The sequence below is a fragment of the Notolepis coatsorum genome (assembly GCF_963971535.1).
Source record: "Notolepis coatsorum genome assembly, chromosome: 10".
Taxonomy (NCBI): domain Eukaryota; kingdom Metazoa; phylum Chordata; class Actinopteri; order Aulopiformes; family Paralepididae; genus Notolepis; species Notolepis coatsorum.
The window spans coordinates 994,938-1,022,437 of NC_140174.1; the positions used below are offsets into that span (position 1 = coordinate 994,938).

Consider the following 27,500-nt stretch of genomic DNA (forward strand, 5'->3'; position numbering starts at 1 on the left):
GTTCCCACTGAGACCATCTCTATAACACACAGTAATAATAATAATAATAATAATAATAATAATAATAATAATAATAATAATAATAATAATAATAATAATAATAATAATAATAATAATAATACACTTTATTTGTAGAGCCCCTTTCATACAAGAATTGCAACCCAAAGTGCTTCACACAGCAGTGATGTAGACCGAACACACAGAGGCATAACATTTGCATAGAATTGGCATAATTCAGAGAAAATAAAAGCCATGCATATAAAATAGACGGAATAAAAGTAGTGCAATAAAATAGCTCTAATTTACAAAAGATCGGTGCAATAGTGCAGTGCAATAAAATAACTCTGCAGCACAACAATCACAGTCTCGATGCAGTGAGTCCGAGCAGCAGGGTGTATTAAAGGGCTGTGGTGCAGAAGGTTGCAGAATAAAAGTAGTGCAATAAAATAGCTATAACCTACATGAATGAGCATCAATAGAAAGCAGGACTAAACAGATATAGAGTTAAGAGCAGTCCTCACCACGGCGCCGGCACGGCCCCTCTCCGACAGCTCCCCGGCCCTCTTCTTCAGGACGGCACCGTAGCTCACCACGTTCTTGCACACGTCCTGGGAACACCGGCGCAAAGCCGCTGAGTTAAGTTGTGCTTCATTGTCCTCGTGGGGAAGGTATTCCTTTGGGCGTTTGACCCCTTTAACCCTTTCGCTACCACAATATAGAAGGTTAACCTCTCTCTACCACTCGTGTGAAAGGGTTAACCTTCTGTGGTGAAAGGGTTAACCTGCTGTGGTATGGTAGCGAAAGGGTTAACCTTCTGTAGTGTGGTAGTGAAAGGGTTAACCTTCTGTAGTGTGGTAGTGAAAGGGTTAACCTTCTGTAGTGTGCTGTAGTGAAAGTGTTAACCTTCTGTAGTGTGGTAGCGAAAGGGTTAACCATTTGTAGTGTGGTAGTGAAAGGGTTAGCCTTCTGTAGTGTGGTAGTGAAAGTGTTAACCTTCTGTAGTGTGGTAGCGAAAGGGTTAACCCTTTGTAGTGTGGTAGTGAAAGGGTTAACCTTCTGTAGTGTGGTAGCGAAAGGGTTAACCCTTTGTAGTGTGGTAGTGAAAGGGTTAACATTACTTTAAACAAACACAATGCAGCACCCACCCCACATTTCAATATTTTTTACGTCTGAAAATAAGGATGTTGATATTAAAACTAAATCAATACGGGAAAATGATAGATGTCTATTAGAGAAAAAGGTGTGCTCCCTGTTGCCTGGATTATGAACCCGCCAAGGATCAATAAGATTAAAGTCAGATAGCAAGTGCTTTAAAGCGTTTGTCCAGCGAGCATTATGATGAACTGCTTTAGATTTATCCCAGGTATGATCCAAAACAGAATTCATATCTGACCCAATAATCAACTGGAAATCAGCTAGTTCCATTAGTACTTTATTCAATGATTGAAAAAAGTGTGGTTCATAACAGTTGGGTGCATAGACATTAATAAACGCAATTAAAAGCACTCCTGTAGTCTCGCGAGAGGTGCAGAAATGGGATTTGACGTCAGAGGAGACGCTCCAGGCTGCGTTTGACTGCACAGACTGGAGCGTGTTCCGCGACACAGATAACATTCATGTCTACACGGAGACAGTGCTGGACTATGTTCGTACTTTGGTGGAAGAAACAATCCCCACTACCAAAATGAGAGTTTACCCAAATCAAAAACCCTGGGTAGACAAATCCGTCCGTGAAGCTCTGAGAGCGCGCACCAAAGCATACAACGACGGCCTAGTGGCAGGCAACATGAATGACCACAAGGTGGCGCGATACAACGTAAGGAGGACAGTGACAGAGGCCAAACGGCGCTACAGGGATAAAATTGAACTCCAGTTTGAACAGGCTGACTCTAGAGCTATGTGGCAGGGGCTCAAAACGATGACAGACTACAAAGGCGCCTCCCTCAAACTGAACAGTGACATCTCCTTAGCAAATGACCTCAATACCTTCTATGCGAGGTTTGATGCTGGTAATAACAACACCAGCCCACAAGCCACGGCAATGGGGGGGGGGGGGGTCTGCTGCTGATGGAGACTCAGTGTTCAGGGTAACAGAGCATGAGGTGAGGCGGACCTTCAAAAAAGTTAATATCAGGAAGGCAGCAGGTCCGGACGGCATCCCCGGCCGCGTCCTAAAAGTCTGTGCCGACCAACTGGCCCCGGTATTCACTGACATATTTAACCTGTCCTTAGAACAGGCTGTCATCCCCACCTGCCTGAAGAAGTCCACTATTATCCCTGTACCCAAAAAATCCAAGCCTGCTTGCCTCAACAACTACCGCCCTGTAGCTCTCACCTCCATAGCCATGAAGTGCTTTGAGAAGCTAGTAAAGGGCTACATCTGCTCCTCCCTCCCCATCAACATGGACCCCCTGCAATTTGCATACCGCCCCAACAGGTCCACGGAGGACGCCATAGCCCATGTGCTGCACACAGCAGCATCACACCTGGACAAGAGGCAGGGGAACTATGTGAGAATGCTATTCATCGACTACAGCTCGGCATTCAATACCATAGTCCCCTCCATACTCATAGCCAAGCTCAGGGACCTGGGCTTGAACTATGACCTCTGCCAGTGGGTCTTGGACTTCCTGACGGGCAGACCCCAGGTGGTGAGAGCAGGCAACTGCACCTCCTCATCCATCACCCTCAACATAGGGGCCCCCCAGGGCTGTGTTCTGAGTCCCCTCCTCTACTCCCTGTACACACACGAGGCTCAGCGGAGTAGCAATACAATCATCAAATTTGCTGACGACACAGTAGTGGTGGGCCTGATCTCTGCCAACGACGAGAGGGCCTACCTGGAAGAGGTCAAGGTCCTGGCGGGATGGTGCCAGGAAAACAGCCTCTCCCTGAACGTCAGCAAAACAAAGGAGATGATTGTGGACTTCAGGAGGTCGGGGGTCAAGGACTACAGCCCCCTCAGCATCGACGGGGCACCGGTTGAGAGAGTCAACAGCTTTAAGTACCTCGGAGCCTACATATCCGAGGACTTGACATGGACCACACACATTGACAGTGTTGTGAAGAAGGCACGACAACGCCTCTACTTCCTCAGGCGCCTAAGGAAGTTCCAAGTCAGTCAGAAGATCCTTAAGAACTTCTACTCATGTACAATAGAGAGCATCCTGACTGGCAACATCACCTCCTGGTTTGGGAATAGCACTGCACAAGACCGAAGCAGACTACAAAGAGTGACACGTTCAGCAATTGGAGGGGGGCTCCCCACCCTCCAGAACATTTACAACAAGCGTTGCAGGGGCAAGGCTAAGAGAATCATTAAAGACTCCAGTCACCCGAACAACTGCCTCTTTGAACTGCTGCGGTCAGGCAAGCGATACCGGAGTCTCAAGGCGAGCACAGAAAGACTCAGAAGAAGCTTCTATCCCCAGGCCATCAGGCTGCTAAACGAACAATGAACACTACACAACAACCATCAAACGCACATAGCACACACATCCACACGCACACACTCACTTTAAACAAACACACTGTAGCACCCACTCCACACACTTTATAGCACACACTCACTTTAAACAAACACACTGTAGCACCCACTCCCCACACTTTATATTTATTGATGAAGGATTGCACTACAACTCGTACACTTTACTGTAAATTGTACCTAAATTGTACCTCATCCCATTTCTGCTTTGCACTATATAGTACTGTACATTAGTACACTGCATAGTATTGTATATTATATGGTAACTCAGTTACGTCTATTCTGCATCGAACATTGTACATATGTCTATACTGAACACTGTGACCTCATTTTCTACTTCTAAATTACATGCTATACTATGTTATTTGATACTATCTTGTCTAGCACAGTCTCTGGAGCGTAACAGTAAGAAGCATTTTGTATGAAAGTATTCTGTACTTCTGTATGACAACTATTAAAGAAACTTGAAACTTGAAATTATTTTACAATTATGAATACATTTTAGAAAAGCTATTCTTCCTTCTTGATCACTGCCTTTGCCTATGATGGTAATTTTGCATTTTGTATCAATGATTATAGCAACCCCTTTGGTTTTATTCAAAGCTGAAGCAGAAGAAGCCACTTTATAACGCTGATTTTCTAATTTGTGCATATCTCTTTCAAGCAAGTGCGTTTCTTGTAACATGGCAATTTCAACTCGATTTCTTGATATAGTATCAAGACAGCTAGCCCTTTTAATGGAATTGTTAAGACCTTTAACGTTCCATGAAGAAATAGCTAAAGACGACATTTATAATATGAAGTAAAATAATTCAAAAGTATATGAATCTGTACTAATAGATAACCAAAATTTGGTCTTTGTTGATGAGATGCCCAAAGTACGAACATAAGAAGAGAAAAAAAGGCCCATATAACCCACGCCATCTTAAAGTCTGTAAGAATATTAAAAAACAGTACAAAAACAACAAAAAAAACAAAACAAGAAAAAACAAAGGTGATTGGTGCCCCTCCCACGTAGATCCTCCCCACCCTGTATATCTAACACAGGGTTGTGACATAGCTGCAAAAGGAAGCTCATCTCCTCATGTCCCAGTGGGTGGCTGTGTGCTGGTCGGCTCTCTGTGCAATTGGAGTAAACAGTATTGATTAACAGGTGTCTGAGCAACTATTCAGTTGGAACATATCTTTATGACATTTGTCAAATTGATCAAAATAATGTTAAAAAACTTTGTGTTTAACCAATTAATAAGTACACTTAGATAGCTTAACTATGTCCCTCTGCACAGAGAAGCCCCGCAGAACTATACCACCCAGATTAATCATATGATGGACTATGCAGATGGATAGTTAAAAAAAAAAAAAAAAAAATGAAAAGAATAACTGAAGAAAAAATAAATATGAAGAGCAACAGGTAAAATAAAAGGGATATTGGCCAAAAGTATGAAAATTACTTTAAAGGGGACATGCATTGCTATTCCTAGCACTATTTGGGCAACTTTACACAATTCCTGTGAGTCTATTGAAGACATCTGTACGTTTTTATTTTTTTAAATGCATTGTTTTATATTTCTAATCAAGTACTCAAAACCATCATTTTTCAGCCTCAGGATTTCAGGCTGTTATGGCCTGGCTCCGCCCATAAGCACTTTGAGTGACAGTCAGTCCACACAGTCTGCGACTGGTAGACAGAGAGAGAGAGAGAGAGAGAGAGAGAGAGGGGGGTGGGAGAGAGAGAGAGAGTTAGAGAGAGAGAGAGAGATAGAGAGAGAGAGAGAGAGAGAGAGAGAGAGAGAGAGAGAGAGTGCAAGAGAGAGAGAGAGAGAGAAAGAGAGAGAGAGACAGAGACAGAGAGAGAGAGTGCAAGAGAGAGAGAGAGAGAAAGAGAGAGAGAGAGAGAGAGAGAGAGAGAGAGAGAGAGAGAGAGAGAGAGAGAGAGAGAGAGAGAGAGAGAGAGAGAGAGAGAGAAAAAAGACAGGCCGTTATTGATAAGGCCCCCTCCCTCCCTCTCTCTTCCTTTCTTTTTTTCTTTCTTTCACTCTCTCCCTCTCCCGGTCGGGGGTGTGTGCAGTGCGGCAGGTCCCCCCCCCCCCCCAAGTGCTCCCGAATGAATGTGTCGGACCTGCGCGCGGAGTGTTTGCACAGTGGTCTTTCTCTCTCTCTCTCCCCGTCTCTCTCCGTCTCTCCCTCTCTCTTTGTCTCTCCCTCTCTCTCTCCCTCTCTATCTCTCTCTCTCTCTCTCCCTCCCTCCAGAGTGCATACAGAGGTGGGTTTCACTCTGCCGCAGTATGAGGAAGTGGTTTCCACTCGCTGTGTAGTCAGTCTAGGTAGATTGTGGGCGGGCATTAGCTACAACCACAGAGCCAATCACATCACTGTCCGCTACCCAGAGCCCGAGTGACATCACGACATGGCTCAAATCAGGATGGACTCATTTACTGGAGCAGGAAATGGTCTGAGCTGAATCAGAGCAATCCGCCAATATGGTATTTAGACACAAAAACACATTGATACTAACTCCTATTACTATAATACAATGCTAGAGACTGAAAAATGACATTTATAATGCATGTCACCTTTAACATTGTTGGTATCACCATTAAATAATTAGTGTTCTTGAGTGAAAGTAAAAACAAATAAGAAACAGCAATAATAAGTAGTACTGATAATATCGCCTATAGTAGCATTTTATTTAACCATCAAAATATGGTGAATATGAATGTGTGATATTATCTATATCATCTGTTAAGTATTATGTTAATGCAAGTGGTTATATACTAAACTATAGTACGTTTAGTCTGAGGAGAATTTTAGTAATGGAAAACAAATAATGAAACGAGAAAAACAAGAAGAAAACAAGTAGTTAATAATAATAATACTAATAATAATAACAAAGAAGGTAGTAATATACACGTTAGACTCACTCCCATACCTATACGTAAAAAAAAAAAAAATTAAATACTAAACCCCTGTTATTTTTTTTTAAACTCAGATGACAAAACGATTAAATGAAAAAAAAAATATATATATATCTATATATATATACTATGCAAAGGAAGTAAACAAAAGAAAGGGGGAGATCGCCAATTGAGTTAGTATGACAGCCGGCCCAAGCCGGAGGCAACGCCGACAGCCGGATTTGAACCCGGTGTCTCTTGCGTTGGTGACGAGCGCAATGTCCGCTGCGCCACCCAGCCGCCCCCAAAGGGTTAACCTTCTGTAGTGTGGTAGTGAACGTGTTAACCCTTTGTAGTGTGGCAGTGAAAGGGTTAACCACTCACAGTAGGAGCAGTAGACGCCACACTGCGGGTGACCAGTCAACGTTCCCTACCTAATTAACATTAACTAACATACCCAGATCCAGATTGATTGGACATGTGAGTAACCAGATCATGGGTCAGACTCGCCAAGCTATCCAGAGTAGAGAGTGCTGACCTGTGGTCACTTGTCTTCACGGCCCATTATTCAAACAAACGGACTCAAGCTGACTCCAGATCAGAGAGGTTGTGAATATGGACGTCTCTACTCCCTCATTATGACTTATTTTGGGGCGACAGTGGCTCTGGTCATCTGAAGGTTCCCGGTTCGATTCGCCATCTTGTACGGTGGCCTCAACCCGTCGGTGTGTGAGTGAGCGGGTGAATGTGAGGCATAAGTTGTTAAAGGGGAACTATCTTATAAATGGCCTTTTTCAGTGTTTACCATTGTTTCTTAGCTATGTGGACTTATATCAATAGGATCTATGTCTCTAATTCTCATATTGGCGCATTCTTCCAATTCTCCTCTCACAATATTCACCCTCACTGAACCGAGTCATCTGAACATGTGCTGATCTGTGATGTCAGAGGTTTCTCAGCTGCATGATAATGTGGCAGATGCCACCAGGCCACACAGTGGTTTAGGAGCCCACGCTCAAAACGGCTCGAGATCTCGAGGTAGAAAAATGCAGTTTTTGAGTATACTTGATTAGAAATACAAAACAATGAATTCTTTTGAAAAATAAAAAAAAATTACAGAGGTGTTCCATAGACTCACAGGAATTGTGTAAAAGTGCCCAAATAGTGAAAGAAATTGTCAAATAGTTCCCCTTTAAGCGCTTTGGATACAAGCTGCTATAGAAATGCGGTCCATTAACCCTTTCACTGCCACGCGGCAGAAGGTTAGCTCTTTACTATCACACAACCGACGGCGGTTGTGTGATAGTAAAGGGCTAACCTTCTGTATTGTCACAGTGAAAGGGTTAACCGGCTGCCGTGTGGCAGTGAAGTGCGGTCACCTCCGTCGTCTTGACCATGAGCATGAAGGCCTCCTCCGGGTCGGGCCAGGCCAGCTGCGCCCACAGCTGGCACACGGGCTCCACACACACCCCCATGTCCATCGCAGACGAGCTGTGTGTGGCAGCGGGCAGGGGCTGGAGCTGGGGGGGGGGGGGACAAAATGTTTACTCGTCAAACTACAGTAAGGCATTTCACTTGGACACAACGTCACACACACGCATTTCCATCATCGTGCAATTTGACAGAAACATTTGGGCGATCGGTTTTCTCTTATAAAACAGCGCTGGAATGGAATCCCACGGAACATCGGAGAGTCCATTTCATCCAACGCATTCATTCAAGTATAATCTTAGGAATTGGTTGATACTAGATAATCAAAGATGTGAACACTGATTAGTATATATGTGGGGATGAACTGTGTGTATATTGCAAGGGTTAAATGATGTATGTTATTGCTAATGTGTTTGTACTTGTGTTTTAATCTTGTTTGTACTAGGTACTACTCAGGGACGTGCACAGGACTTTAGAGGGGCAGGTGCTCAAAGGCTGAAAAGGGCACTATACCTGTGTGTATATATTAACCGAGCGCACGTAGCATAAGGGCCCTTTTGGGCGGGGGGCCCCCTTTTTATGCTTTTTGGGGGGTTTTGGTGATCAAATATTGAATATTGAACTATAATAATCAGTGCAGGAGCTCACTTATCCTTGAAAGACACTTTTATCACTGACTTAAAAGGCCCATACATCTCCATAAATGTTCAGGGGGGAGGGAATAAGTGCTTACCCTACAGACCCCAAGAAGTGCTGCATATTCTGTATTGTTTAATCCAATCCCGATTTGTATTTGAGATTCCCAAATCCCATCGGACTTGACTTCTTCGTGTCCCTCAGTGAGTGTAATACCAGCATTTAACTGTACCCTAACCCTAACCCTAACCCACAGCGGTTTCTATCATCATCATCATCATCATCATCACCACCCACGCTATGCATAAAATATATAGGTCCGCGGAGAGGCACGCTGAGGAGGCCGTGCAAACTGCAATGGAATATGGGGCATCTCTCTCTCTTTACCTAATATTTAGATTCTATCCTGACATTTTTCAGTTGGAAGGACAGTCTATATGCGTAACGGTAAAAAAAAAATTATTTTATTTATTTATTTTTTCAAAAAGGGCACTTTTTTGATGAGGCTCAAAAAGGCAGGTGCTCAAGCACCCCTTGGCCTCTATAGGCGAGTCAATATATGGTTTAACCCCAAAAAAATTGATACAAAAGGTTTTTCAATGGATTCTGGTAGTATTGGGCGTGCTAAATAACATACTAAAAATCGACCAAAATCGACCCCTCCGAAAGCCGCCATTTCCAAGATGGCGTCCCAGATGGCGCCGGGGCGATTAAAATGGCTATATCTCAAATTAAGAAAATGGTGCAAAGGATTTCTCAACTGATTCTGGTACCTCTGGGCATGTTCACTAACATACTAAAAATCTAGGAAAATACACCTTCCAGAAAGGCTTCATTTTCAAGATGGCGTCCAAAATTGCGGCTGGCCAAGCTTAAAATGGCTATATATATGTCAATATAAAAATTATATAAATGATTTTGTCATTTGATTCTGGTACCCCAAGTACCCCTAGACATACTTAGGAACATACTAAAGTTTTAGGGAAATACACCTTCCGAAGAGGGTTAATTTTCAAAATGTTGTCCAAAATGACGACTGGGAGCTTAGAATGCCTGTATCTCAAATGGGAAAACATTTCTAAAGGATTTATAAACTGATTCTGGCACCTCTATACATTAATATCGAGCAAAATATCTAGCTAAATATATCTGCTAGGAATGCATCATTTGCATCATCAAAATGGCTGCCTGTAGCGTATTTTGGCTAAAATTAAAATTGGTTATTATATTCAACCTAGAAAGCTGGCTTTGGTGTTGAACACAAAATAAATGACCCACTTATTGTGGTCTTTAGGCCTACTCATCATCATCTTCAGGATCCTCTGGGAGAAACTTGTTATGTGTGTTGCTATGTGTGCATGTGCCTGGTACTAGCCCATTGTTTCTGGCAGGGGGACTAGACTAGACTTTTGGCTGTTAAGGGATCGCCCCGAGTGAGTCTGGAACCCCGGTCTCCACATCGCAGACCACTATTACCAAGAGGTGAACTCACCTTTTAACGTGTCTGCGTGCCTTTTAAGGGTGCATGAGTTTACTTGCAGTAACACTACGTGCCACAGTCACTGCACAACACTTAACCCTTTCACTGCCACACGACAGCCGGTTAACCCTTTCACTGTGACAAATACAGAAGGTTAGCCCTTTACTATCACACAACCGACGGCGATGCTCCACCATTAGCATCATTAGCTCCGCATCCGCGGAGCTAATGATGCTAATGATGGAGCATCGCCGTCGGTTGTGTGATAGTAAAGGGTTAACCTTCTGCCGTGTGGCAGTGAAAGGGAAGTCCATTGTGACTGGGGATATATTACTCACAGACCTCCTTTACACTTATATGCGGTTCAGAGTTGTACAGTATGGGTAACAGAGCCTATAGGGTGTAGGGCAGGCAATGGGGTCAGAGTTCAGAGTTCAGAGGTCAGAGTTTACCTGGTCTAGCTGCACCGCTCGCTCCACTCTGCCCTGGGTGGCGCTGAACGCCTGGTTCAACCAATGAGGAAGAGCCTCTCTGAACACCTCATGGACGTTAGTCAGCTGCAGTAACTCGTCCCTGAAACAACAGCGAACACAGACATAAATCCCTGTCACACGAATGGAGGAGGCAGTAATGTGTGGAACATGTGAAGCCCTGTGCGTGAGAACAAAACGGACACACGTGACGCGAGAAGAAATCGTCTCGTACTACAGACGCGTCGCAGGGGTCATGGGAGAGGCGTTTCACTGCCGTTGACCGTATTCACACAGGCGGCCATTTTGCTCTCATGTCACGCTCAGCGTGGGCTTCCTGTCCACCCTGTTCCTGTCCACCCTGTTCCTGTCCACCCTGTTCCTGTCCACCCTGTTCCTGTCCACCCTGTTCCCAGAAAGGAAGCTCACCCCGAGCGTGACATGAGAGCAAAATGGCCACCGTTTGAGTATAGTCAATTGTACTTTTTGACTTGATTAGACTTATTTTTGTGATTTTCTTTTTGACAATTTGATACATTTAGTTAAATATCTGATACATTGTCTGTTTTGCTGAATACTGTCCCCTCTCCTATAGCGTATAGTGAGGACACGTAGGAGTGATTTCTAACCCCTTCTGTAGGGAAGCCTTGTCTCTGTGGATAGCCTGGAGGATATGGTAGAGGGGAAGCAGACTGTTGGCCAGGCCCTTCTCCATCTGCCCCTTCATCAGGAACAAGTTAGTCTTCACCTCCTCCGCCAGCTACACAGAGAACGGGGGGGGGGGCACAATAAGAGCCAGGTGAAATAAAGACAAAACAAGTAATGACCAATGACTAGGAGGAGCAATGCATTTGTTGTTAATAATTAAACCATCATTTGTTGTTTTATTAAAATTGTTAATACAATTTGAAGGGGAAAAGATTCTGGCTGTTTCTTTATACTATGAAAATTACTTTGTACTTTTACTTGTACTATAAGTTACTATACTTAAAGGAACACGCCAACATTTGGGGAAATTAGCTTACCATCTTCTCCAGAGAGAGACAAGAAGATAGAGACCAGTCTCCTCTCTGTGCGTTCAGTAGAAAGCTATCTGGCCGCACGTTAGCCTAGCTTAGCACAATGAATGGAAGTGGACATGGCCGGTTAGCCTTCGGGAGAGGTGTTAGTTGGACAATGCCTAGGCTAACCGGCCATGTCCGCTTCCATTCATTGTGGGCATGCCCAGTTTGAGGGCTACTCTTATGGGGTTATGGTTATGGTTAGGGGGGGGTGTGTGTGTCAGATGGCATGCCCAGTTTGAGGGCTACCGGAGCACTGGCCCCCTAAATGGAAATCAGACTAAGTGTGAGCTCCAGGCCCTCCGCTCGTCCCGGTTACCCCAAACTTAAGCACTGTCCCGGGCCTCGCACGTTCAATGAGCTGCCCCCGGCCTCCAGGGCGACCGGAGTACTGGCCCCCTAAATGGTCTTCCACTTCCTCTCTTTCCATCCACCTTCCCCATCACCACCTTCTTGAACATCTCCCCGCTGGATCCTCTCAGAACATGCCCGCACAACTCCATCTTTCTCTTTTTCAACCTCTCCAGCAGCTGTCGTCCTTGCATATCCGCTCTTCTCAGTACCTCCTCATCCTTGATCTTATCCTTCCATGTTATCTTCAGCATCTTCCTCAGTGTCCACATTTCAAAAGAGTCTATCATCCTCTTTGCCTCTTCATTCAGCGTCCATGCTTCTGCTCCGTATGAAAAGACTGACATAACATACGTTTCCAAAATCCTGGTCTTCGTTTTCCAACTTATGTTTCTTCTCAATAATTCTTTATGGTTCCAGAATGCGCCCTTTGCAATTCCGGTTCTTCTCTTAATGTCCATGTTAGCTCTTCCACCTTCACTGATCCAGCTTCCAAGGTACATGTACTCCTTCACTTGTTCAAGTTTTTCTCCATCCACCTGTATTTTACAAACAGTTCCTGGTGTTTTTTCAATGATCATTACTTTAGTTTTCTTTGTGTTTAGTGACATTCCATAGTTTTTGCATTCGACATTCAGCTTATTCATCATGTCCTGTAGATCTTCTTGACAGTTACAGACTATAGCAGTGTCATCCGCGTATCTTATATTGGTGATGTTCTCTTCGCCAAGTTTTACTCCTTTCCCTCCTCTCAGACCTTTTTTCATCAGTGATTCACTGTACATATTAAAGAGTACAGGGGACAAGATGCATCCTTGTCTTACACCCTTCTCCACCGGGAAGTCTCTTGATTTCTCCTTTCCTATTCTAACATTAGCCTTCTGCCTCCAGTATAAGTTGGCAATTATTCTTCGGTCAGAAACTGGTATTTTGAATTCTTCCATTGTTCTCATCAATGTTGTATGTTCAACTCTGTCGAAGGCCTTCGTGAAATCGATGAAGCAAATATACAGCTTCTTCTGTTGGTCTATCGATTTTTCACCAATGATTCTGAGTTGGCAGATTGCATCTCTTGTTCCTTTTCCTTTGCGAAAACCCATTTGGCTATCCGAGAGCTGATGTTCAATTATGGGTTCTATTCTGTTCTTGATGATTTTCAGGAGTACTTTTGATGCATGAGATATCAAACTGATAGTCCTGTAATTGTTGCATTCTGTGGCTCTTCCGGTCTTTGGGATCGGAATGAACATTGATTTTAGGAAATCATTTGGAATATTTCCTGAGTTATAGATGTTGTTTATCAGTTTCACAAGGAGCTCGATGCATCGGTCACCACTGGGCCCCGTTCCTTGTACCTGGATAACTGAGTTAGCCGGATAACTTTAACTGGATAACTGAGTTAGCCGGACTTTCCGGTTCCCCGTACGTGGATTTTCCAAATCACCATGACAACAGATCCAAAAGTTTGAGCCTGGTCGAAAGCAGAGTTTAAGTTCAAGTTAGCCTGAACCATCGCCACGCCCCCGCAAAGAAGTGACAGCCCGTTTCCTGAAACTATTCCCACAGTCTACGATCTGCATTATACCATTCTGAATTACGTTTTTGTGCTCCATTCTTCCAGAGGGGGCTTTTGAAATGTAAAATAGACCCAAAATGCTGATACTAAATTCACTTTGTCCTAAATAATGCACGTTATATATACCGTGGCGCTCGCTCGTGCGATGTACACATTATGTGGTTATTTTAATTGTAACTGGGATTAAGATGTCTGATGAGATGCGCTGTTTGACGGATTTGAGAAATTGAATGAGCCGTTGACGTCACATTAATGAATGAGGATAAAGAGATAAACTTCATTCAAAACAAAGGATATTCTAAACACGGGTCTCTCGTTCATTAATGTATAAACAATGAATTTATCCCATCTGGCACAGTGGTGCAGTGGTAGTGCTCAAGCCTGCCAACCCAGCAACCGGGGTTCAAAACCTGGTGTTTCCAATATGATTTTTTTGAATATAATATTAATGATTATACGCCAAAGTAGCCTGGTTTTAAGTTAAAATATTATAAATCTACATGCATTGAGGATGTCATTCTTTATATAGCTCTCAACGTGCACCAAATTGAATTATTCCTATATTGCAAAAAGAAGGAAAAGACTAGGGTCTCGAACCCCGGTCGTCTGCGTGATAGTCAAAACAACAACCCGTTAGACCACATTGGAGATAAGTTAAAGATCGACTATACATCAATCAATGGGTAAGAGAGCCGTATCGTAATTCTGTATAAGTTTAACTAATTATTTTCGCTAGCAAGATCTCATTTGATTATTCAATCCAGCAGGCAAGTTTAAAGAAATATAATCTGATTGATTGAGGTAATGAGGGACTTAAAATTAGCCTATAGATAACGCATTTAACTTGTCGGCGAGGCGATTGAGCCGTATTGCAATCTGTCAATAAAGTTTTAAATCAATTAATCAATCAATGCCGTTAGAGAATCAGGATCTCTGCCATCGATACGTGCTGGCTTTTCGCCTGAAGCGGCCGCGCGCATTTAGCCTGAGTCGCAAGTCTGGCTTGAGTTAACGAGACTGAATCCACCTTCGAGGAACAGGAAAATCCCGGCTTCGAACATCGGGTTAACTGAAGCTGGATAATGACATCTTGATCGACTTAGTTGAACCAGGTACAAGAAACAGGGCCCAGAGTTCTTAATCAGTTCAGCAGGGATCTCATCCTCGCCGGGCGATCTGTCCGTGGCCAGTGACTTCACAGCCTCTTCAACTTCTTTTTTCGTGATCTGGACTTTTTCTATCTCTTCTAGACTAATTCCTGTGTCTGATGTTCTGTTCTGGTCTTTGTATAGTGTTTCCACATACTCTGCCCATCTATTGATTATTATGTTGGTGTGTTATTTTAAGTACATTATTTCATCATTTACTTTTGATACTTAAGTATATTTATTTGAGCTATTTTAACCTTTAGTAGGCTCAAGTAATTTTCTTAACGGTGACTTTAACTTTGACCAAAGTCACTTTCAAATGGGATATCTTTACTTTTAATCAAGTATGGTTTTCAAGTACTTTTTACAACACTGCCCAAACGAGACATGAACCAATGCACATGTGAACACAAACAATGACTCACCAAGTAGTCGAGCTTCTGATAGACCACAGTGAACACGTCCACTTGTACGGCACTATAGATACAAGAGGAACAATCTTTAATTGATCAGAAAATGCATAGCTATTCCCACTGTTGGATGAGCTACTCTAAAACTGTCGTTCACCAAGCTACACGCTACCCAACAATGAACATGAAACTAAAGTGTAACTACTCTTAGAAAGAAAGGGTGAAAAAAATAAACATATATATAATTTGTCAAACTAAAACTACTTCGGAAAAAGTAGTTTATCTATATCCAAACTACATTGTGGAAAAGTATTGCAATCGGAGTCTGGAATCTAATAGTTACATCAGGAGCAACAACTGAACTGACATTGAGTAAAGAGTGGGTGCGTTTGATTTGGGGACCGGGCAGCCTGAGGGGTGGTATCAGGACATTTCTAGGGAGATATGTGGTTTGTAATGAATTACTGAACCTAAACTACATACTACTGAAAAAGATACAGATATTTGTACGTAATTAAAATACCAAACAATGTTCCAAAGTTAAACTAGTAATTGAACTACACTACTCTCTAATACGGACTATTCCAGTCTCTCCTACACGTCTCTCTCAGCCCACCTTTCAAACACCTTGTTCCAGACATCCTTGTTAAGTTTAATGTCCTCCTGCACCTCCCCGGTCAAGCTGGAGAGGGCGCTCACACTCGCTGCCAGGTCCTGGACACCAGATGAAGAGGCAGATATAAAACAATGGGTAACCAAGCAACAAGTCATACAGAACCATAGATATATATAACTGGATGGTGCAAGGGGGCGGAGTCTCCAGCGTAGTTCACCGGCGGCCATCTTGCCACAGGCAGCACGAATGTCTATGGTGCATGTACTATTGAAATAACCACAGCGTGCTCAATTATCAACCGATTTACAAAAGTTTGGTTTATTACAAACGTTATTAACGTGGAAGCGGCTATGATTCAGGATGCTTGGACATGTTGAAATGATTTTTATATGAAAGTCCATTATACGTATGCAGTATGATAACTACATCTCTGACGTTTATAACAAACCAAACCGTTTGAAAATCGGTTGAAAGTTTTGCAAGCTATGGTTATTTCAATAGTAGTACATGCACCATAGACATTCATGTTATGAGCTCAAGTTTCAAGTTCAAGTTTCTTTAATAGTTGTCAAACAGAAGTACAGAATACTTTTATACAAAATGCTTCTTTCTGTTACGCTCCAGAGACTGTGCCAAACAAGATAAGTAAGAAAAAACATAGTATAGCATGTAAAAATAGAAGTGAAAATATAAGTCACGTACGTAGACACAGTGTTCAGTATAGACATATGTACAATGTTCGATGCAGAATAGAGTAACTGAGTTACCGTACAATATACAATATACTATGCAATATACTAATATACAATACTATATAGTGCAAAGCGTGCTGCCTGTGGCAAGATGGCCGCCATGTGGCGACGCCGGTCTCCATTGGCCGGCAGCGCGGGTCAGTCATCGAGCCTCTGTATATATATGTCTATGTGCAGAAGTGCTGAGAGCGTTCATCACGTCCTGTATCTACCTTGGTCATCGGTTGATGCAAACCCTTTTTCATAGCAAACCACTTCTCTGTGCCGGCCTGTAAAAGACGAAATCATTTTACATTTATACCGCAAAAATGACTATAAAATGATCAGTTATAGTCATTTAGTTAGATATTTAACACACCGTTAATTGAGTACTGTATAACTCGTTTTGGATTTTCAGGGGAACAATCATGTATTCAACAATCATGCATCTAAAGATGAATGAATGAATGAATGAAAACTTTATTTAACAGATTGCAGAATGGGTACAATACAGTACGGCTCAATACACACAATTGTTAAGGGGATGCAGACCAGAGAAAGACTTTCGTCTTGTTTACATCAGGCTCCCCCATTTTCAATTCATAGTGACATTTATGACAAACATGACATTTGTGGCATAGGGACATACATGACATACAGGTATTTAGTACTGTTACATTTGTGACATATACGATATGCAAATATACAGTACTGTTACCCATAGATCCTGACAGAGTATATACATATGATGGGGAGGGGACTGTACATTAGGAGGGGGTGGGTGGGTGGGAGAGAAATATACATACGGTGGGGAGAGAATAATATATACATGCGGTGGGGAGGAGACTGTCTATTAGGAGGGGGTGGGGGGGTTTGGACATTTACGGTGGCCAGTTTCGAATTGCAGCCTCCCGTAGGTGCTCTTTAAGAGCGGTTTTGAATGTGGGTAGTGATTCACATTCCTTTACAGCTTTGGGCAGGGCGTTCCACATTGATGTGGCATAATTGCGAAACGTGTTTAGTCCCTTGTTTGAGCCGAATCTGGGTTTAACATGATTTGTTGAGCTTCCTCTGGTGTTGTGGTCGTGGTATTCACTGACCTTTGGGAAGTATTTTGACATGTACATGGGTACCTTAGTGGTGTAGTGTATCTTGTAGACCAGGCCCATTGCAAGTTGCTGTAATCTGTCGTCTACTCTAAGCCATCCTAGGTTGTCAAAGTGGGCAGGGGTGAGGTGGGTTCTAGGAGTCAGGTCAAGCAGTAGTCTGACCAGTTTGTTTTGTGATGTTTTTAATCTTGCTTTTAGCGCCTTTGAGGTGCTTTGGTACCATGAGGTGCAAGCATAGTCGTAGTACCCTTGAATGAGTGCTCCTGCCAGAGTCTTCAGGGTATTCTTGTTTACCAGAGAGGAGATCCGGAATCTAGTTCGTTGGTTGACTTTTTTTATTACCTTGGATGCCATTTTGTCACAGGAAAGATTTGCCTCTAGGATGGAACCTAGGTATGTAATTTCATCTTTCCTTGTGACAATATTGTCACCCACTGTAACTGAGAAGCCGTCGGTCTTGCTGAGTTTGTTATTTGATCCGAAGAGAATGGACTCTGTTTTACCCAGGTGTAATGATAGTTTGTTATTCAGAGCTGAGGGTTTTTTCAACCTGTAACTTGTTCTTGTCAGAGACCAGCAGGGCTGAGTCGTCCGCGAACAAGAACAAGTTGCAGTCACAAGCTGACGACATGTAATTTGCATAAATTAGGAACAGTAGCGGTCCTAGTATGCTTCCTTGTGGAACACCACAGCTCACTGTGAGAGGGGGGGATAGAGTACCGTTTACCTCCACCATCTGTTCTCTCCCCTCAAGGTAGGATTGCATCCAGCTCACTGATAAACTATCAAAACAAGCGCTCGCTACCAACACTGGAGACGCTGGGTTCGAGCCCAGCTCTCGGCGTTGCTACCAGCTTGGCTGGTCGCTCATACTAACACAATTGCCAGTGTTAGGGGTGGGAAAACTGGTGGGTGGGTCCTGGGCATTGTAAACAGAAAAAACTCCTACAGTTCGGTCGGGGCGCCTGCTCAGCGAGGGAAGGATCTGGAGAAAGGTAGTGCGACCTTCCACACGTTACACTCTCCCAGTGATAATCTGCGCTGCCAAGCTGGCTGCCGGCTGGCTGCACATGTGTCGGAGGATAGCATGTGATAGTCTCCGGCCTCCCGGACCAACAGTAGGGGGGGGGTGCGCAACAACCAGGAAGGGAGTTGGGAATTGGCATAACGACTAACAGTGGGATGGGAGAAAAAAATATCGGAAAAAGGAGGGGGAAAAAGATAATAATAAAAAAAAAACTATCAAAACCAATTGCTTTTAGCTTGTCAGAATGGAGTGATTGACAGTGTTCGAAGGCCTTTTGTAGGTCCAGCATGACCATGCCGAAGTATTTGCCCGCGTCCACCTCTTGTTTGATGTGGTCGTTCAAATAGAAAAGGCATGTGTCAGTGGAGTGGGATGTTCTGAAGCCAGATTGGAATTCGTAGATTAGATTTTTTTCCGCCAGGTACTTTTCGACCTGTTCGTAGACTATTTTCTCCAAGGATAGAAACAGGGCGGTAGTTACCCGGGTCTAATTTGCTGCCCTTTTTGTGCAGAGGGGTCACTCTCGCAATTTTGAAGTCCTTGGGGATGTGTCCCTGTTTTATGGAGAGGTTTATTATGTGTGTGATGACTGGGGTGATGGCGGCTGCTGAGTCTCTGAGGAATTTGGAGGGGATGTTGTCATGGCCAGTGGCCTTGTTAGGTTGGAGGGCGCTCAGTTTTTTTAGTACCTCATCGGTTGTTACCATTTCTAGTTTGAAGTCGTCTTTGCGGACCCCTAGGTTTTTGTAGTATGCTACTATGTGTTCTACCCCATAATGCCCTGAGTGGGAGGGTAGTTTGTTTACCAGTGTTGTGGCTATGTTTGTGAAGAAGATGTTTAAGTAATTGGCCACATCCAGCTTGTCTGTGATGAGCGTGTTGTCCGTCTTTATGTTTATGTTTGAGAATCTGGTTGCGGTTTTGATCATGGAGTTTATGTAATTTCTTAGTCTGTTTCTTTGAATTTTTTGTTCAACCACGTGGGCTTGGAGTTCACTGTTTGAGCTTTTGGAAAGCCTTGTCTGACTTTTATGAAGTTCAGAGCATGGTAAGTTAAAGGTGCTATATATAAATTTTTTATGTAGAGTAATCATTAAAAATAATAATAATACATCCACAGAGTTTTTGGAAAGGTGTGGAATAAAAGAATGGCTTTTCCCCCAAAGAAAATATTTATGTATAATAAAAAAAAATTGTGCATGCTTATGTTCATTCATAGTTAAATGTAGATGGTTAGTGATATGGATTGACTTCACAACTGCAAATACACAGACTGTCCAGGAAAACTATTAGGGCTGTCAGTTTATCGCGTTAATTAGATTAATTAATTACACAGCAAATTATCGCGTTATGAAAATTCACTAAAAATGTATTAAAACTTTTGTTTTTCTTTTTTTAATACTTTTTTTTTTATCTCGTTCATTCCATAAACGTAGAATACACATTTACAGACTTTTTTTTAATATGGTCCATTTGCATGTTCTTGGTATCTGATTCTAGGGACATCTATGGATCTCAGGGAATGTATTCCCAGTGTCAGAAATATTGTGTCTGTTACTAGGCTTGAGTAAATTGTAATGAACCAAATGAGAATATCAATAAATAATTTTTTTATCTTTGACTGTGAATAACACCATGCTCAAATTGACCAGACCTGAAAAATCTAAGCAAATTAATAAATGGAAGATGATTAAACAGGTTTTGTAGATACACTGAATTCTGTACAGCAGAATCAGGAAGTAACAGGGGCAGCGTGAGCCTCCCACGCGTTACTCCTCGCCGCTGAGAGTCTGCGCTGTTCAGGTGAAAAGATGCGACGGCTGCCTCCTCGTGTACCGGAGGGGACGCGTGAATCCTTTCGGCAACTGGCTTGTCCTTCGATAGAACGGCAGGTAGTTTGCAGGCTGTTCGACGCGGAAATGGGCAAACACGCTATTGGGCGCACATGTCACATGACCTGGCCAATCAGAGCGCCAAACGGGAACGCGGAAGGACAAGCCAGTTGCCGAAAGGATACACGCGGAGGGGACACGTGATGCAAGGCTTCTATCCTCACTACAGCCGACCAGTGGGAGGCATGGTCTAGCAACGTTCGAGACAGGGGAGGGGAGAATTGGACAATACGAAATTGAGATGGGAGAAAAAATTGAAAAAATGGGGAGAAAAAGTAGATAAAAAAAGAATATAGAATATTAGGCATAAAATGGTTATGCGATTAAAATGCGATTAATTAGATTAATTAATTACAAATCCTGTAATTAATTAGATTCATTTTTTTAATCACCTGACAGCACTAATATATATATAACTATATATAAATTATAGAGTTATATGGTTCCTCATTGAGGTGGTTACTGACCTGTACAGCTTCCCTGACCGCCTCCCGCAGCTCAAACTGACCTGGGTTCAGTTTCTGGAACACCTTCGTCTTACAAATCTGAGCCAGGATTCTGAGAAAAGATGCACCTGTTTTGTTGTTTTGTTGTGCACATAATAATCCCAACTGTTGCACCTATGACCGTAACATGAACACATAACTAATATAATCTACATAATATGTAAATAATGTACCTGAGCAGTGTGTCTAGTTTGGCGTTCTGAGTCGTGGGGTAGACGTCTCTGTATTTGAATAACAGATGCAGTCCGTGTTCCAGGAACCCGTGCAAGGAGTCTCCAAGTTCCTGTGTCTGTACAGAATATAAACACAAGACACAAAGCTTCTCTCAACACAAGTCCAAGCTTGATTGATTGATTGATTGAAAACTTTATTAACAGATTAGCAGAATGGGTACAATACAGTACGGCTCAATACACACAATTGTTAAGGGGATGCAGACCAGAGACAGACTTTCATCTTGTTTTACATCAGGGTCCTCCATTTTCATCAAGGAATGACATAAGAAGCAAGAATGATATAAAGGGTGGCATTCCTCGTTAAAGGAACACGCCAACATTTTGGGAAATTAGCTTACCGTCTTCTCCAGAGAGAGACAAGAAGATAGAGACCAGTTTCCTCTCTGTGTGTTCAGTAGAAAGCTATCTGGCTGCACGTTAGCCATAGCTTAGCACCATGAATGGAAGCGGACGGTGCCGGTTAGCCTAGGCATTGTCCAACTAACACCTCTCCCGAAGGCTAACCAACACTGTCCGCTTCCATTCATTGTGCTAAGCTAGGCTAACGTGCAGCCAGATAGCTTTCTACTGAACGCACAGAGAGGAAACTGGTATCTATCTTCTCGTCTCTCTCTGGAGAAGACGGTAAGCTAATTTCCCAAAATGTTGGCGTGTTCCTTTAACGCTCCAGTAAAAAGCTCAATCCATTTTGATTCAACGGTAGCAGGTGATTTAAACAAGTGGTGCTCAACCTGGGGGTCAGGACCCCCAAGGGGGCCGTGAAAAGAAATGCAAACATTGTGCTTATAATTTATTTTTTATTTTTGGTATAGATGTTTTTAGTCAATGTCTCTAACTGACTGACAGGTTGACTGACTGACTGACTCCCCGCCCATAAGTGTCGGTTAGCCTTCGGGAGAGGTGTTAGTTAGTTGGACAATGCTTAGGCTAACCGGACGGCACGGTCCGCTTCCATTCATAGTGCTGAGCTAGACTAACGTGCAGCCAGATAGCTTATGGTATAAAATAATAAAAATAATGATTTTGTGTCAAAGTTAAACTATTGTGTCTATGCTTGACTACTGTATGTAGGGGGGGGGGGGGGGTGAGAAACAATACTGTACCTGTTGGTAAGGCAGTTCCTGTTGACCACAACAATAGTGGTACTCTATCCTGGTGATCTGTTGCAGCAGCAGGGAGGAGTCCAACTCTAGCGTCTGGTAGAGCCCACTGTACGCCACCCACTTCCTGTCAGGGCAGGAAGTACACATCCACCCACATGTAGCCAGGCCCGAGAGAGTCACATGTTACACACATTATATGACACACATTTTCTACCTGCTTTTGGAACACTTTGAAGGACACGCCATCGCTCATATGAAGGCTGCATGTGTGATGAAGTGTGAAAGAGACGTTTCCTACGTGATACAATGGAAACTGTTTACATAAACTGTACAAAACACTAACCTTACCGTCTTATACTATCATGCACTCTTCCTACTATACTAATATGTCTTTACATTTACATTTAGTAATTTAGCTGACGCTTTTATCCAAAGCGACTTACAGGTTCTGTACGACAAGCCATCAGGAAGGAAGGGCACGACTCTATCAGCTGAGTAACAATGTTCATCAAAGTGTTGAGTGCTACAGTGTAGGTTAGTTTATTAGGACAAGTGCATGACAGTAAGGTTAGTTAGGGTTAGATATTTTTCAAATTAAAATTTTTATTTTATTTCAGATAATGGTTGAAGAAGTGCGTCTTTAGGTGGCTAGGTGGCGCAGTGGGCAAGGCGCTCGCCACCAACGCAGGAGATGCTGGGTTCGAGCCCAGCTCTCGGCGTTGCTACCAGCTTGGCTGGTCGTTCATACTAATACAATTGGCAGTATTAGGGGGTGGGAAGCTGGTGGGTGGGGATCGGACGTTGTGGACAGCGACTCCTACAGGTCGGTTGGTGCGCCTGCGCAGTAGAATCAGGAAGCGACGGGGGCGGCGTGTCCCTCCCACGCAGACCCTCGCCGCTGAGAGATCGTGCTGTGCAGGTGAAAAGATGCAACGGCTGCCTCCTCGAGTACCGGAGGGGACACGTGATGCAAGGCTTCGTCCACATTGCAGCCGGCTTGTGGGAGGCATGGCCTAACAGTGTTCGAGACAGGGGAGGGTAGAATTGGACAATGCGAAATTGGGGACGGGAGAAAAATTAAAAAATGGCGAGAAAAAGTAGATAAAAAAAGTGCGTCTTTAGTCAACGGCGAAAGATTGGACGGGTTTCCTAACTGGGGTGGGTAGTTCATTCCACCATTGTGGGGCAAGGACTGAGAAAAGGCAGGTTCTCCTTGATGACCCTCCCGGAGCTCGGATAGGAGTGGGTCTGAAGCGGCCAGAAGATGCAGAGCGTAGGGGTCTTGAGGGTGTGTAGTTAGAGACCATTGACCGGAGGTAGGCGGGAGCGGTTCCCTTTGCCGCACGGTATGCCAGGTCGAGGGCCTTGAAGCGGATTCGTGCAGCAATGGGGAGCCAGTGCAGGTCCCTAAGAAGTGGGGTGACATGGGCCGTCTTCGGTAGGTTTGAGATCAGGCGGGCCGCTGCGTTCTGAATGATTTGAAGAGGCTTGGTGGCAGTGGCCGGGAGGCCAGCAAGCAGTGCGTTGCAGTAGTCGAGGCGGGATATGACTGTTGATTGGACGAGGAGTTGGATGGCTTCTTTTGTCAGGAAGGGGCGGATCCTTCTGACGTTGCTCAGGAGGAATCTGCAGGTTCTGGTTGTCGCTGTGATGTGAGCAGAGAAGTTCAACTGGTTGTCGAGGACAACACCAAGGTTCTTGGTGGTCGGGGACGCGGTCACAGCTGCATTCTCGACTGTGATGGAAAGGTCGGTCAGTGGGGAGGATTTGGCCGGCAGGTGGAGCAATTCTGTTTTGCTTAGGTTCAGTTTGAGGTGGTTGGTCGTCATCCAGGCGGAGATGTCAGACAGACAGGCCGAGATCCGCTCAGAGACGTGGATATCTGAGGGAGGGAAGGAGAGGAAGAGTTGAGTATCATCGGCATAACAATGATACGAGAAGGCATGAGATGTGATAATGTTACCCAGTGATTTAGTGTAGAGGGAGAAGAGAAGGGGTCCTAGGACCGAGCCCTGGGGGACACCCATCCGCAGGGGGCGGGTGGCCGACAGGGTCCCTCTCCATGACACTTGGTAAGAGCGGTCATTGAGGTATGATGTCAGCCATGTCAGCGCAGAGCCAGCCACTCCCATTCCTGCGAGGGCCGCGAGGAGGATCTGATGGTTGACTGTGTCGAAGGCTGCAGATAGATCTAGGAGAATCAGGACAGAGGAGAGGCCTTTCGCTTTTGCTAAGTGAAGTGCCTCTGTGACCGCAATGAGGGCCATTTCTGTGGAGTGGCTAGTCCGGAAGCCTGACTGATTAGGGTCTAGGAGGTCATTCTGTAAGAGATAAGCAGTAAGTTGGTTGGATACAGCACGTTCAAGTGTTTTAGAAAGGAAGGAGAGAAGAGAGACAGGACGATTGTTGCGTATGACGTGGGGTTCAGGGTTGGTTTTTTTATGAGCGGTGTGACTCTGGCTTGTTTTAGGGAGGTGGGGACCACCCCCGAGTTGAGGGAGGAGTTGATGGTTGCAGTTAGAAATGGGAGGATGTCTGGTGCTGGAGGAGTGGGGAGGGTAGCCGGTCCAGCTGGCATGTAGTCGGACGATTCGACATTACCAGTGTCAGGGTCTCGGCTTCTGTAATGGGAGAGAAAGATTGAAGGATGAGGTTCTCAATTCAGTGTTTGGAATGGGTGGGGGTTGGGAGAAGGAGCTGTGGATGTTCTCCACTTTTTCCTCAAAGAAGATCGCAAAGTCTTCGGCAGAGAAAGATGAGGGAGGAGGGGGTGGGGGGGGAGTGAGGAGGGAGGACATGGTAGCATGCAGTTTGCGAAGGTTCTTGGCAGAGGCCTCGATCCTATGGTGAAAGAAAGAAGCTTTGGCGTTAGTAATGGTTTTGGAGAATGTTAACAAGAGGTTGTGATGTGTGTCGATGTCAGCAGTGAGGCGTGACTTTCTATACTTCCTCTCAGCCGCTCTCAGGACCTGTCTTTGTTCTCTCACTGCAACCGTCAGCCATTTACTACCAACACCCAGGTTTCAGCACTGTTTGATGATCATTGTTACTCAGCTGATAGAGTTGTACCCTTCATGCTGTCTTGTCGTACAGAACTTGTAAGTCGCTTTGGATAAAAGCGTTTCAGCTAAATGACTAAATGTAAATGTAAATGTAAAAGCGAAATGACTGAATGTAAATGTAAAATGATATCCAAGTAGAGTCGACGTGGATTCATATGAGTCACATGTAGGCTAAAGAGTTCCAAAAACATGTTGCAATAATGTGTGGAAAAACATAATTTTGTGATATTCAAGAATGATATTTTCCCTTTTTACATAGATCACATGTACAACATACATTTCTGTTTGTTTGTGTAAGATGGCTACTTACGCCAGGTCCTGCAGGAAAGGTGAGAGGTCATTCTGAGTGGCATAGAGCTCCAACAGGGCCTCCCCCTCCCCGCACAACCCCTTCCACGGAACTTTATCCTGAGAGAGAGAGAGAGAGAGAGAGAGAGAGAGAGAGAGAGAGAGAGAGAGAGAGAGAGAGAGAGAGAGAGAGAGGAAGGAGCAATTGGGGGTGGAGGAAGGAAGTATTTCTTATAAACCTTTCTGAAGGCTGAAACTATGTTTCTTATTAAGGAATCTAGGAACGTCTATGGACCTCAGGTAATGTATTCCCAGTGTCAGGAATATTGTACTATGCTAATATGTTAATATGCTTGAGTATATTGTAATGAAACAAAGCAGAATATAAATGATAATTTCTCATCTTTTCATCTTTGGCAGTGAATAACACCATGCTAACATTGAGCTCGGAGGAATTTCGTTCACTGAGCTCATTCAACACCTTCTTGAGATCAAGTGTACAAGAAATCTAAGAATAAAGGGGAGATGATTTTCTGTAGATTGTGTAGATAGTGATACAGTACTGAATTTTGCCATGCAGACACAATTTGAAATATAATGCAATTTGAATATATAATATATAATATCAGGCCTATAAATGACCTTATTATTTAGTCATAAATCTATGGATAGGGCCAAATCTCCTCTTTCCAAAGGCCGTGTTAAATCTGGATTTAGTCATTTCCTCGCATGACTACTCACCTTTTTCCGATGCAGAGAATTCACATTATTCAGAAAAACTCATATTTGCTAATAACACTTGGTGATAATCATTGGTAAACAAACGTAGTACTGAAAATATACACTTTGACTGCTGTTTTGATAGGGTTAGGGTCTTTCCTCTTGGCTACATTTAAAAAAAGAAACACAACATTAATTAATACAGTCTGTATTGATCTATTTAGGATGAGGAAAGCAGGGTCCCCCAATTGGGCTCAATGGGCTCATTTCCGCAAAATTGTTGCATTTACATTTGTGTGCAGTGCATTGCCATACACACTGGGCATGACGACTGCAACTGAATGGATTCCTTACCTGATGCTTGGAGATGTAAGACTGATTCCTTACCTGATGCTTGGAGATGTAAGACTGGCCAAACTGCTGCAAGACTCCACAGTAGTTGGCGTAGGCACTTCCCCCGGCGCTCAGTGTGGCATCTCTCTGTCGAGCACACAACACACAACATATCCACCTGTTTTTTCTAAATCCTTGAAGTGTCTATTTTAAGATTCTGCCAGGTAACGGGTTGAAATAATGTCCCATGGGGTTTCTTTTTTAACCCTTTATTATACACCTATCCTAAACCAAAACCTGAAAAAGAAGAAAAAGAAAACAGCATAACTTTTGAAGTTAACAACATATAGAGACAAATTAAAACATTTCCCCAAACAATATTGACCCAAGGAATTCAGTAAAATTGTTATTTTTAAGATTCAAACACATCTTTTTTTTTTATCTACTTTTCTCCCCATTTTCTATTTTTTCTCCCATCCCAATTTCATATTGTCCAATTCTACCCTCCCCTGTCTCGAACGCTGTTAGGCCACGCCTCCCACTGGTCGGCTGCAATGTGGACGAAGTCTTGCATCACGTGTCCCCTCCGGTACTCGAGGAGGCAGCCTGTCGCATCTTTTCACCTGCACAGCGCGATCTCTCAGCGGCGGGGGTCTGCGTGGAAGGGACACGCCGCCCCCGTTGCTTCCTGATTCTGCTGTGCAGGCGCACCAACCGACCTGTAGGAGTCGCTGTCCACAACGTCCGATCCCCACCCACCGGCTTTCCCACCCCCCAATACTGCCAATTGTGTTAGTATGAACGACCAGCCAAACCGGAAGCAACGCCGAGAGCTGGGCTCGAACCCAGCATCTCCTGCGTTAGTGGCGCGCCCCTTGCCCACTGCGCCATTTAGCCGCCCACAGATTCAAACACATCTTGATTCTATTTCAGGAC

General features: G+C 43.9%; 1 protein-coding gene across 1 annotated transcript in view; it reads right to left on the minus strand.

Moving 5' to 3' along the window:
- Positions 1-488: 488 nt before the first annotated feature.
- Positions 489-27,500, minus strand: part of unc13d (unc-13 homolog D (C. elegans)) — a gene marked incomplete at both ends in the record, with an annotated part of 53,670 nt that continues 26,658 nt past the window's right edge. Inside the window, 12 exons of the mRNA XM_084322305.1 lie at positions 489-608; positions 7,758-7,898; positions 10,378-10,498; positions 11,025-11,155; positions 14,957-15,008; positions 15,558-15,655; positions 16,522-16,578; positions 20,784-20,874; positions 20,996-21,111; positions 22,162-22,285; positions 25,534-25,631; positions 26,619-26,711. Of these exons, the coding sequence (XP_084178431.1) occupies positions 489-608; positions 7,758-7,898; positions 10,378-10,498; positions 11,025-11,155; positions 14,957-15,008; positions 15,558-15,655; positions 16,522-16,578; positions 20,784-20,874; positions 20,996-21,111; positions 22,162-22,285; positions 25,534-25,631; positions 26,619-26,711 (1,242 nt within the window). The remainder of the gene's footprint in view (positions 609-7,757; positions 7,899-10,377; positions 10,499-11,024; positions 11,156-14,956; positions 15,009-15,557; positions 15,656-16,521; positions 16,579-20,783; positions 20,875-20,995; positions 21,112-22,161; positions 22,286-25,533; positions 25,632-26,618; positions 26,712-27,500) is intronic.